The 12,533-nt window shown below is 46.1% G+C and overlaps 3 protein-coding genes across 3 annotated transcripts; all 3 read right to left on the minus strand.

Annotated features, from left to right (window-relative positions):
* Positions 1 to 3,232: 3,232 nt before the first annotated feature.
* Positions 3,233 to 4,051, minus strand: LOC121443352 (chromatin target of PRMT1 protein-like). Its single transcript, XM_041645083.1, has one exon. The coding sequence runs from the start codon at positions 4,049 to 4,051 to the stop codon at positions 3,233 to 3,235; it is 819 nt and encodes a 272-aa protein (XP_041501017.1).
* A 3,230-nt stretch (positions 4,052 to 7,281) lies between these two features.
* On the minus strand, positions 7,282 to 8,100 carry LOC121443353 (chromatin target of PRMT1 protein-like). The gene has a single exon (XM_041645084.1). It carries the CDS (start codon positions 8,098 to 8,100, stop codon positions 7,282 to 7,284), a length of 819 nt encoding a protein of 272 aa, XP_041501018.1.
* A 3,230-nt stretch (positions 8,101 to 11,330) lies between these two features.
* LOC121443354 (chromatin target of PRMT1 protein-like) lies at positions 11,331 to 12,149 on the minus strand. The gene has a single exon (XM_041645085.1). The coding sequence runs from the start codon at positions 12,147 to 12,149 to the stop codon at positions 11,331 to 11,333; it is 819 nt and encodes a 272-aa protein (XP_041501019.1).
* Positions 12,150 to 12,533: the final 384 nt, after the last annotated feature.

Here is a 12,533-nt window from a genome sequence, read left to right on the forward strand (position 1 = left end):
CTTCAGGTCCTGAGAATCGAAGGAGATGGACCTCAGGGCTCCTCTCGCGGACGCTGCGGGCGGGTTTGCTGAATCTGAGCTGTCAAGAACCACTCGGGTTTATTTGCTGGGTGCTTGGGTTAGGCGCTTGCCTAAAGGGTATGATGCGAAGCTCACTCCTGGTCCCTTGGCTACCTAGTCCGCTGACACTTCTGCTTGTCCGGCCCACCCTCTCCTTCCTTTGCTTTGTGCTAGTCCGTGCTGCCAAGTCCAGCCTGCTACCTCCAGAAATCTCACAATGAGAGAGACTGTGTCTGAGAGAGGTCTCCACGCCTTTTTATGTTCTCCTCTAGGGGTGGGACTAAAGGCCTGCACCAATGGGATTAGAGTGTGTGTTAGGGTGTGGCTACTGGGATTAAAGGTGTGTGTTTCTAAATCTGCTCTTTAGGCTGATCCATGGCACTCTTTTACTCTCAGATCTTTAGGTAATCTTTATTTATTAAAATACTATTGAAATGTCACTATTTTCCCACTTTCTATCTAAGAGAAAAGAGAAGGCTATGACGAATATGAACATACACAATGAGTACAGGCAATAAATACATCAACAATGCCCCATCCATTTGTGTTTGACAAATTCAGAGAAAGATTTCACCTCTATCCTATCTATTTGGGTTCAAAGTTTTCTCCCTAATTGATTTTCTATCGTAATTTGCTTTCTTTTTCTGGAAAACTAGAGCTGTAGCCATCAAATCCTCAACTCCCTCAGAGACCCAAGAAGGAAATAACAGGAACTGAGTAAGCGGGAGGTGCAAGCAGGCGACTTCCAAACCATGCAATGACAGAAAACAACTGTCTGCCCGTGCAGTAACCCAAACCGAGTTTCTGGTAGCATCGGGGCATCCATCTTCAGCCTTCAGGCCTAGCATATTCGACAGGCTTTTCTGTGAGGGAGGATATTCTGTGTCCTGCTTGTCTTTAGGACAATGTCATGTCAGCAGTTGAGACAAGGGCATTTTTTGCCCGATGGCTTCCTTTTTGCCACAGAGAAAGTAAACTCCATGTGCAGTTTCTTCCATGTCCATTATGTTCTCTGAAGAAGATTGCAGTTGCAAGAAGCAGACGTGTCTCATCGTCACAAAGAGAAGTGTACAAGGAGCTCTGGGCTGCGAGCCTGCCGCCTGGCTCCCAGCCGCCTGGCCAGCTTATGCCCCGAAATAACAACACACAAACTGTATTCTTTTAAACACTGCTTGGCCCGTTGGTTCTAGCCTCTTATTGCCTAATCTCACATCTTGATTAACCCATTTCTAATAATCTGTGTTGCACCACCATGTGGTGGCTTACCGGGAAAGATTCAGCACGTCTGACCTGGCGGCTGGCTCCAGGGCGGCTGCCCTGGAGAGGAGAGGCATGGCGTCAGGCTCACTTCCCTTCTTCCCAGCATTCTGTTCTGTCTACTCCCCCCACCTACGTCGGACCTTTCAGGCCAAGCAGTTTCTTTATTAATTATTCAATGAAAGCAACAGATAGACATATGACCTTCCCACATCAGAGAACAACCAAGGTTATTAAAACATTTTAATTGCCATATTCTGTAGATCTCTGAAGTGTTTTAAAATGACCTATCCTTCTAAATTATCTTTGTTTCATCCTGAAAATATACCTAGTATGACTATGAGTTCAATTGTACTAGGTGATTAACTACTAACCTATATTTCTTTATTATATTAAACAGTTAATTGATAATAAGAATTTTCAAAGTCTAAAAATTTATATTAATTTATATTAAGTGAGCTGTAGAGGTACAATAGCTCAGACAAGAATGGAAATGTATGTAGAGCATGTTTTACTAAAATTGACCTCAAGTTTGTATCAATGTACAAAATTTGTATACAGTATACAATACTAAACCAATTGCAAAACACTTAAAACAAATAGGTGCTGAAAAGTGGATCAATAATCTTTTTTATTTATTTTTTCATTTTATCTCTCTTCTCTCTCTGTCTCTGTCACTCTCTCTCTCTCTCTCTCTCTCTCTCTCTCTCTCTCTCTCTGTCTCTGTCTCCTTCTGTTTCACCATTGTGGATTTTTGAGCCAGGGTTTCTGAGTAGCAGTAGAACCTGTCCGGGAACTTGCTCTGTAGACCAGGCTGACCTTGAACTCATTAAGACCAGCCTGCTTCTGCCTCCCAAGTGTGGGGATTAAATTGATTGCCACCAACGCCCAGGCTTTGTTTTGCAAAACAAAAACTTTGGATCTAACCAAAGATGCTTTGTTTAGGTTTTCCCTAAGCATTATCCATAATAAATTGTAACTAACACATTACACAAAAACCAACATCCATAATCCATTTTTGGGTGGAGGGGAGAAATGTGCATAGTTTTCTAGGCTACTTCCTAATGATTGGGTGCTGATAAATTTTTTGAATGAGACAACAGTTTGTTATCACGAGCCAGATAAATGGATTCCACTGAAACTGAACAGCTGACAAATTATTGTTAAAATTAAACCTTCAAGAGGTTCAAAACAAAAAGCGATTTATGTAGATTGAACCAAGACTGGTTCTGGACATAGGTAACTGCATGTCTGCAGTTAGGTTGTAAAGCTTCTCCTAGCCGAGTGTCTTTGGCGACCACAAATGGCTTCTCTTTCACTAAATGTGAAAAATCTCTTGGAAATGACACAAAGGCCAAAAAAGTTAAAAAATGTTATTTTAGGGTGGAAATTCTACACATCCAGCTCAGCATGTCCTATGCAATGTCAAAGTGGCCACAACGTGTACGCCGGTCCTGACTCAGGAGCACTATCAACATTTCCAAATTACCACCTTCACCATCAACATAGCACACAGCTCTTAAGGAAGGTGTAGAACTCTAACCCAGAGAGCTCACATCAGTGAGAACTCTGGCTGCTTCTGGGAATTCTTTCTGGGATCATAAATGTGATTAGAAGAAATATTAATCTATCGGCGTATACAGCAGGTGAGGCAGAGACTGGAAAAAAGTTCTCCTCACAGGGCCAACGCATTCCTGCTTAAACCCAAGTCTGGGTGACTGGATAAACAACAAAACAAACTCAGCCGAATCAAGGGGAAATGGGGTTTATTTCACAGAGCATCCGAAAGGCACCCACTGGTGGCAAGGGAGTCCACAACCCATGGTGTGAGTCCTTCCGGCCTCAGTCAGGGTCCTTCTCATGGGTGCTCAAGGCTATTTCTTCATAGGCACAGCTGTGGTGATTTCCCGAGAGTCTAAGAGGCAGGCAGGCAGGCTTCAGTTTCAGAATCTGCCTCTGCCATGTAGGCATCCAACTCAGCATCCAGGCGTGCTTTAGTGTTGGACATGTATGCATCCAGTTCTTTGTCCAGCTGCTCCTTGGTCAATGCAGGGCGAGTGCGGGCACCTCTGCCTCGACCACGGCATCCAAAGTTCCCTCTTCCCCGACCTCCTCTGCCTCGACCACGGCATCCAAAGTTCCCTCTTCCCCAACCTATCACAGCCAGACCTCTACCACCGATTCCACCACGACCCCTAGCTGCACGCCCTCGGCCCCTTCTCCCAGGACCTCCACGACCTGGAACAGCACCACCCCTTGAGTCCATTTGTGGGGCAGCAAAGTCTTGTTCACCTCGGAGGAGCGGGCTTCGACCTTGGAATGACAACCCGCCCCTTGGCAGGCTTCTGGTGGCAAGTCCCCCACGTAGTCCTCCCCTTCCTCTTCCTCTTCCACTTCCTCGTCCTCGGCGAAAGCCTCCCTGGATTTTGGGTAGGCCTCGTCCTCCAATCGCTCCCCTGGACAGGTCACCTCTGGGTAGGCCTAAGGGAGCCTGGATGTTCCTCTTGTTACCCAGGCGCTGCTTAAGTTTTAATGCTGCCTGGACAGAGGGTCTATTCTCCATCTGCTGGGCCAGTCTTCTGTTTCTGGCGCTGCCTTGCAGCTGCTGCTGCAGCGAAGACCGAATAGTCACTGGCGTGGACTGTTTGTTCTCCACCAGACTAGTAAAGCGCTCATTGAGAGACAACTTGGTGGTTCTTATTAGCACCACATTCCGCCCTGACTGTGCATCCATCTTCAGGTCCTGAGAATCGAAGGAGATGGACCTCAGGGCTCCTCTCGCGGACGCTGCGGGCGGGTTTGCTGAATCTGAGCTGTCAAGAACCACTCGGGTTTATTTGCTGGGTGCTTGGGTTAGGCGCTTGCCTAAAGGGTATGATGCGAAGCTCACTCCTGGTCCCTTGGCTACCTAGTCCGCTGACACTTCTGCTTGTCCGGCCCACCCTCTCCTTCCTTTGCTTTGTGCTAGTCCGTGCTGCCAAGTCCAGCCTGCTACCTCCAGAAATCTCACAATGAGAGAGACTGTGTCTGAGAGAGGTCTCCACGCCTTTTTATGTTCTCCTCTAGGGGTGGGACTAAAGGCCTGCACCAATGGGATTAGAGTGTGTGTTAGGGTGTGGCTACTGGGATTAAAGGTGTGTGTTTCTAAATCTGCTCTTTAGGCTGATCCATGGCACTCTTTTACTCTCAGATCTTTAGGTAATCTTTATTTATTAAAATACTATTGAAATGTCACTATTTTCCCACTTTCTATCTAAGAGAAAAGAGAAGGCTATGACGAATATGAACATACACAATGAGTACAGGCAATAAATACATCAACAATGCCCCATCCATTTGTGTTTGACAAATTCAGAGAAAGATTTCACCTCTATCCTATCTATTTGGGTTCAAAGTTTTCTCCCTAATTGATTTTCTATCGTAATTTGCTTTCTTTTTCTGGAAAACTAGAGCTGTAGCCATCAAATCCTCAACTCCCTCAGAGACCCAAGAAGGAAATAACAGGAACTGAGTAAGCGGGAGGTGCAAGCAGGCGACTTCCAAACCATGCAATGACAGAAAACAACTGTCTGCCCGTGCAGTAACCCAAACCGAGTTTCTGGTAGCATCGGGGCATCCATCTTCAGCCTTCAGGCCTAGCATATTCGACAGGCTTTTCTGTGAGGGAGGATATTCTGTGTCCTGCTTGTCTTTAGGACAATGTCATGTCAGCAGTTGAGACAAGGGCATTTTTTGCCCGATGGCTTCCTTTTTGCCACAGAGAAAGTAAACTCCATGTGCAGTTTCTTCCATGTCCATTATGTTCTCTGAAGAAGATTGCAGTTGCAAGAAGCAGACGTGTCTCATCGTCACAAAGAGAAGTGTACAAGGAGCTCTGGGCTGCGAGCCTGCCGCCTGGCTCCCAGCCGCCTGGCCAGCTTATGCCCCGAAATAACAACACACAAACTGTATTCTTTTAAACACTGCTTGGCCCGTTGGTTCTAGCCTCTTATTGCCTAATCTCACATCTTGATTAACCCATTTCTAATAATCTGTGTTGCACCACCATGTGGTGGCTTACCGGGAAAGATTCAGCACGTCTGACCTGGCGGCTGGCTCCAGGGCGGCTGCCCTGGAGAGGAGAGGCATGGCGTCAGGCTCACTTCCCTTCTTCCCAGCATTCTGTTCTGTCTACTCCTCCCACCTACGTCGGACCTTTCAGGCCAAGCAGTTTCTTTATTAATTATTCAATGAAAGCAACAGATAGACATATGACCTTCCCACATCAGAGAACAACCAAGGTTATTAAAACATTTTAATTGCCATATTCTGTAGATCTCTGAAGTGTTTTAAAATGACCTATCCTTCTAAATTATCTTTGTTTCATCCTGAAAATATACCTAGTATGACTATGAGTTCAATTGTACTAGGTGATTAACTACTAACCTATATTTCTTTATTATATTAAACAGTTAATTGATAATAAGAATTTTCAAAGTCTAAAAATTTATATTAATTTATATTAAGTGAGCTGTAGAGGTACAATAGCTCAGACAAGAATGGAAATGTATGTAGAGCATGTTTTACTAAAATTGACCTCAAGTTTGTATCAATGTACAAAATTTGTATACAGTATACAATACTAAACCAATTGCAAAACACTTAAAACAAATAGGTGCTGAAAAGTGGATCAATAATCTTTTTTATTTATTTTTTCATTTTATCTCTCTTCTCTCTCTGTCTCTGTCACTCTCTCTCTCTCTCTCTCTCTCTCTCTCTCTCTCTCTCTGTCTCTGTCTCCTTCTGTTTCACCATTGTGGATTTTTGAGCCAGGGTTTCTGAGTAGCAGTAGAACCTGTCCGGGAACTTGCTCTGTAGACCAGGCTGACCTTGAACTCATTAAGACCAGCCTGCTTCTGCCTCCCAAGTGTGGGGATTAAATTGATTGCCACCAACGCCCAGGCTTTGTTTTGCAAAACAAAAACTTTGGATCTAACCAAAGATGCTTTGTTTAGGTTTTCCCTAAGCATTATCCATAATAAATTGTAACTAACACATTACACAAAAACCAACATCCATAATCCATTTTTGGGTGGAGGGGAGAAATGTGCATAGTTTTCTAGGCTACTTCCTAATGATTGGGTGCTGATAAATTTTTTGAATGAGACAACAGTTTGTTATCACGAGCCAGATAAATGGATTCCACTGAAACTGAACAGCTGACAAATTATTGTTAAAATTAAACCTTCAAGAGGTTCAAAACAAAAAGCGATTTATGTAGATTGAACCAAGACTGGTTCTGGACATAGGTAACTGCATGTCTGCAGTTAGGTTGTAAAGCTTCTCCTAGCCGAGTGTCTTTGGCGACCACAAATGGCTTCTCTTTCACTAAATGTGAAAAATCTCTTGGAAATGACACAAAGGCCAAAAAAGTTAAAAAATGTTATTTTAGGGTGGAAATTCTACACATCCAGCTCAGCATGTCCTATGCAATGTCAAAGTGGCCACAACGTGTACGCCGGTCCTGACTCAGGAGCACTATCAACATTTCCAAATTACCACCTTCACCATCAACATAGCACACAGCTCTTAAGGAAGGTGTAGAACTCTAACCCAGAGAGCTCACATCAGTGAGAACTCTGGCTGCTTCTGGGAATTCTTTCTGGGATCATAAATGTGATTAGAAGAAATATTAATCTATCGGCGTATACAGCAGGTGAGGCAGAGACTGGAAAAAAGTTCTCCTCACAGGGCCAACGCATTCCTGCTTAAACCCAAGTCTGGGTGACTGGATAAACAACAAAACAAACTCAGCCGAATCAAGGGGAAATGGGGTTTATTTCACAGAGCATCCGAAAGGCACCCACTGGTGGCAAGGGAGTCCACAACCCATGGTGTGAGTCCTTCCGGCCTCAGTCAGGGTCCTTCTCATGGGTGCTCAAGGCTATTTCTTCATAGGCACAGCTGTGGTGATTTCCCGAGAGTCTAAGAGGCAGGCAGGCAGGCTTCAGTTTCAGAATCTGCCTCTGCCATGTAGGCATCCAACTCAGCATCCAGGCGTGCTTTAGTGTTGGACATGTATGCATCCAGTTCTTTGTCCAGCTGCTCCTTGGTCAATGCAGGGCGAGTGCGGGCACCTCTGCCTCGACCACGGCATCCAAAGTTCCCTCTTCCCCGACCTCCTCTGCCTCGACCACGGCATCCAAAGTTCCCTCTTCCCCAACCTATCACAGCCAGACCTCTACCACCGATTCCACCACGACCCCTAGCTGCACGCCCTCGGCCCCTTCTCCCAGGACCTCCACGACCTGGAACAGCACCACCCCTTGAGTCCATTTGTGGGGCAGCAAAGTCTTGTTCACCTCGGAGGAGCGGGCTTCGACCTTGGAATGACAACCCGCCCCTTGGCAGGCTTCTGGTGGCAAGTCCCCCACGTAGTCCTCCCCTTCCTCTTCCTCTTCCACTTCCTCGTCCTCGGCGAAAGCCTCCCTGGATTTTGGGTAGGCCTCGTCCTCCAATCGCTCCCCTGGACAGGTCACCTCTGGGTAGGCCTAAGGGAGCCTGGATGTTCCTCTTGTTACCCAGGCGCTGCTTAAGTTTTAATGCTGCCTGGACAGAGGGTCTATTCTCCATCTGCTGGGCCAGTCTTCTGTTTCTGGCGCTGCCTTGCAGCTGCTGCTGCAGCGAAGACCGAATAGTCACTGGCGTGGACTGTTTGTTCTCCACCAGACTAGTAAAGCGCTCATTGAGAGACAACTTGGTGGTTCTTATTAGCACCACATTCCGCCCTGACTGTGCATCCATCTTCAGGTCCTGAGAATCGAAGGAGATGGACCTCAGGGCTCCTCTCGCGGACGCTGCGGGCGGGTTTGCTGAATCTGAGCTGTCAAGAACCACTCGGGTTTATTTGCTGGGTGCTTGGGTTAGGCGCTTGCCTAAAGGGTATGATGCGAAGCTCACTCCTGGTCCCTTGGCTACCTAGTCCGCTGACACTTCTGCTTGTCCGGCCCACCCTCTCCTTCCTTTGCTTTGTGCTAGTCCGTGCTGCCAAGTCCAGCCTGCTACCTCCAGAAATCTCACAATGAGAGAGACTGTGTCTGAGAGAGGTCTCCACGCCTTTTTATGTTCTCCTCTAGGGGTGGGACTAAAGGCCTGCACCAATGGGATTAGAGTGTGTGTTAGGGTGTGGCTACTGGGATTAAAGGTGTGTGTTTCTAAATCTGCTCTTTAGGCTGATCCATGGCACTCTTTTACTCTCAGATCTTTAGGTAATCTTTATTTATTAAAATACTATTGAAATGTCACTATTTTCCCACTTTCTATCTAAGAGAAAAGAGAAGGCTATGACGAATATGAACATACACAATGAGTACAGGCAATAAATACATCAACAATGCCCCATCCATTTGTGTTTGACAAATTCAGAGAAAGATTTCACCTCTATCCTATCTATTTGGGTTCAAAGTTTTCTCCCTAATTGATTTTCTATCGTAATTTGCTTTCTTTTTCTGGAAAACTAGAGCTGTAGCCATCAAATCCTCAACTCCCTCAGAGACCCAAGAAGGAAATAACAGGAACTGAGTAAGCGGGAGGTGCAAGCAGGCGACTTCCAAACCATGCAATGACAGAAAACAACTGTCTGCCCGTGCAGTAACCCAAACCGAGTTTCTGGTAGCATCGGGGCATCCATCTTCAGCCTTCAGGCCTAGCATATTCGACAGGCTTTTCTGTGAGGGAGGATATTCTGTGTCCTGCTTGTCTTTAGGACAATGTCATGTCAGCAGTTGAGACAAGGGCATTTTTTGCCCGATGGCTTCCTTTTTGCCACAGAGAAAGTAAACTCCATGTGCAGTTTCTTCCATGTCCATTATGTTCTCTGAAGAAGATTGCAGTTGCAAGAAGCAGACGTGTCTCATCGTCACAAAGAGAAGTGTACAAGGAGCTCTGGGCTGCGAGCCTGCCGCCTGGCTCCCAGCCGCCTGGCCAGCTTATGCCCCGAAATAACAACACACAAACTGTATTCTTTTAAACACTGCTTGGCCCGTTGGTTCTAGCCTCTTATTGCCTAATCTCACATCTTGATTAACCCATTTCTAATAATCTGTGTTGCACCACCATGTGGTGGCTTACCGGGAAAGATTCAGCACGTCTGACCTGGCGGCTGGCTCCAGGGCGGCTGCCCTGGAGAGGAGAGGCATGGCGTCAGGCTCACTTCCCTTCTTCCCAGCATTCTGTTCTGTCTACTCCTCCCACCTACGTCGGACCTTTCAGGCCAAGCAGTTTCTTTATTAATTATTCAATGAAAGCAACAGATAGACATATGACCTTCCCACATCAGAGAACAACCAAGGTTATTAAAACATTTTAATTGCCATATTCTGTAGATCTCTGAAGTGTTTTAAAATGACCTATCCTTCTAAATTATCTTTGTTTCATCCTGAAAATATACCTAGTATGACTATGAGTTCAATTGTACTAGGTGATTAACTACTAACCTATATTTCTTTATTATATTAAACAGTTAATTGATAATAAGAATTTTCAAAGTCTAAAAATTTATATTAATTTATATTAAGTGAGCTGTAGAGGTACAATAGCTCAGACAAGAATGGAAATGTATGTAGAGCATGTTTTACTAAAATTGACCTCAAGTTTGTATCAATGTACAAAATTTGTATACAGTATACAATACTAAACCAATTGCAAAACACTTAAAACAAATAGGTGCTGAAAAGTGGATCAATAATCTTTTTTATTTATTTTTTCATTTTATCTCTCTTCTCTCTCTGTCTCTGTCACTCTCTCTCTCTCTCTCTCTCTCTCTCTCTCTCTCTCTCTGTCTCTGTCTCCTTCTGTTTCACCATTGTGGATTTTTGAGCCAGGGTTTCTGAGTAGCAGTAGAACCTGTCCGGGAACTTGCTCTGTAGACCAGGCTGACCTTGAACTCATTAAGACCAGCCTGCTTCTGCCTCCCAAGTGTGGGGATTAAATTGATTGCCACCAACGCCCAGGCTTTGTTTTGCAAAACAAAAACTTTGGATCTAACCAAAGATGCTTTGTTTAGGTTTTCCCTAAGCATTATCCATAATAAATTGTAACTAACACATTACACAAAAACCAACATCCATAATCCATTTTTGGGTGGAGGGGAGAAATGTGCATAGTTTTCTAGGCTACTTCCTAATGATTGGGTGCTGATAAATTTTTTGAATGAGACAACAGTTTGTTATCACGAGCCAGATAAATGGATTCCACTGAAACTGAACAGCTGACAAATTATTGTTAAAATTAAACCTTCAAGAGGTTCAAAACAAAAAGCGATTTATGTAGATTGAACCAAGACTGGTTCTGGACATAGGTAACTGCATGTCTGCAGTTAGGTTGTAAAGCTTCTCCTAGCCGAGTGTCTTTGGCGACCACAAATGGCTTCTCTTTCACTAAATGTGAAAAATCTCTTGGAAATGACACAAAGGCCAAAAAAGTTAAAAAATGTTATTTTAGGGTGGAAATTCTACACATCCAGCTCAGCATGTCCTATGCAATGTCAAAGTGGCCACAACGTGTACGCCGGTCCTGACTCAGGAGCACTATCAACATTTCCAAATTACCACCTTCACCATCAACATAGCACACAGCTCTTAAGGAAGGTGTAGAACTCTAACCCAGAGAGCTCACATCAGTGAGAACTCTGGCTGCTTCTGGGAATTCTTTCTGGGATCATAAATGTGATTAGAAGAAATATTAATCTATCGGCGTATACAGCAGGTGAGGCAGAGACTGGAAAAAAGTTCTCCTCACAGGGCCAACGCATTCCTGCTTAAACCCAAGTCCGGGTGACTGGATAAACAACAAAACAAACTCAGCCGAATCAAGGGGAAATGGGGTTTATTTCACAGAGCATCCGAAAGGCACCCACTGGTGGCAAGGGAGTCCACAACCCATGGTGTGAGTCCTTCCGGCCTCAGTCAGGGTCCTTCTCATGGGTGCTCAAGGCTATTTCTTCATAGGCACAGCTGTGGTGATTTCCCGAGAGTCTAAGAGGCAGGCAGGCAGGCTTCAGTTTCAGAATCTGCCTCTGCCATGTAGGCATCCAACTCAGCATCCAGGCGTGCTTTAGTGTTGGACATGTATGCATCCAGTTCTTTGTCCAGCTGCTCCTTGGTCAATGCAGGGCGAGTGCGGGCACCTCTGCCTCGACCACGGCATCCAAAGTTCCCTCTTCCCCGACCTCCTCTGCCTCGACCACGGCATCCAAAGTTCCCTCTTCCCCAACCTATCACAGCCAGACCTCTACCACCGATTCCACCACGACCCCTAGCTGCACGCCCTCGGCCCCTTCTCCCAGGACCTCCACGACCTGGAACAGCACCACCCCTTGAGTCCATTTGTGGGGCAGCAAAGTCTTGTTCACCTCGGAGGAGCGGGCTTCGACCTTGGAATGACAACCCGCCCCTTGGCAGGCTTCTGGTGGCAAGTCCCCCACGTAGTCCTCCCCTTCCTCTTCCTCTTCCACTTCCTCGTCCTCGGCGAAAGCCTCCCTGGATTTTGGGTAGGCCTCGTCCTCCAATCGCTCCCCTGGACAGGTCACCTCTGGGTAGGCCTAAGGGAGCCTGGATGTTCCTCTTGTTACCCAGGCGCTGCTTAAGTTTTAATGCTGCCTGGACAGAGGGTCTATTCTCCATCTGCTGGGCCAGTCTTCTGTTTCTGGCGCTGCCTTGCAGCTGCTGCTGCAGCGAAGACCGAATAGTCACTGGCGTGGACTGTTTGTTCTCCACCAGACTAGTAAAGCGCTCATTTAGAGACAACTTGGTGGTTCTTTTTAGCACCAGTTTCGGTTCTGACTGTGCATCCATCTTCAGGTCCTGAGAATCGAAGGAGTTGGACTCCAGGGCTCCTCTCGCGGCCGCTGTGGCCGGGTTTGCTGAATCTGAGCTGACAAGAACCACTCGGGTTTATTTGCTGGGTGCTTGGGTTAGGCGCTTGCCTAAAGGGTATGATGCGAAGCTCACTCCTGGTCCCTTGGCTACCTAGTCCGCTGACACTTCTGCTTGTCCGGCCCACCCTCTCCTTCCTTTGCTTTGTGCTAGTCCGTGCTGCCAAGTCCAGCCTGCTATCTCCAGGAATCTCACAATGAGAGAGACTGTGTCTGAGAGAGGTCTCCACGCCTTTTTATGTTCTCCTCTAGGGGTGGGACTAAAGGCCTGCACCAATGGGATTAGGGGGTGTGTTAGGGTGTG

Source organism: Microtus oregoni, unplaced genomic scaffold (genome assembly GCF_018167655.1).
Source record: "Microtus oregoni isolate MIOR12 unplaced genomic scaffold, Mior012 000105F_ref0000443, whole genome shotgun sequence".
Classification (NCBI taxonomy): domain Eukaryota; kingdom Metazoa; phylum Chordata; class Mammalia; order Rodentia; family Cricetidae; genus Microtus; species Microtus oregoni.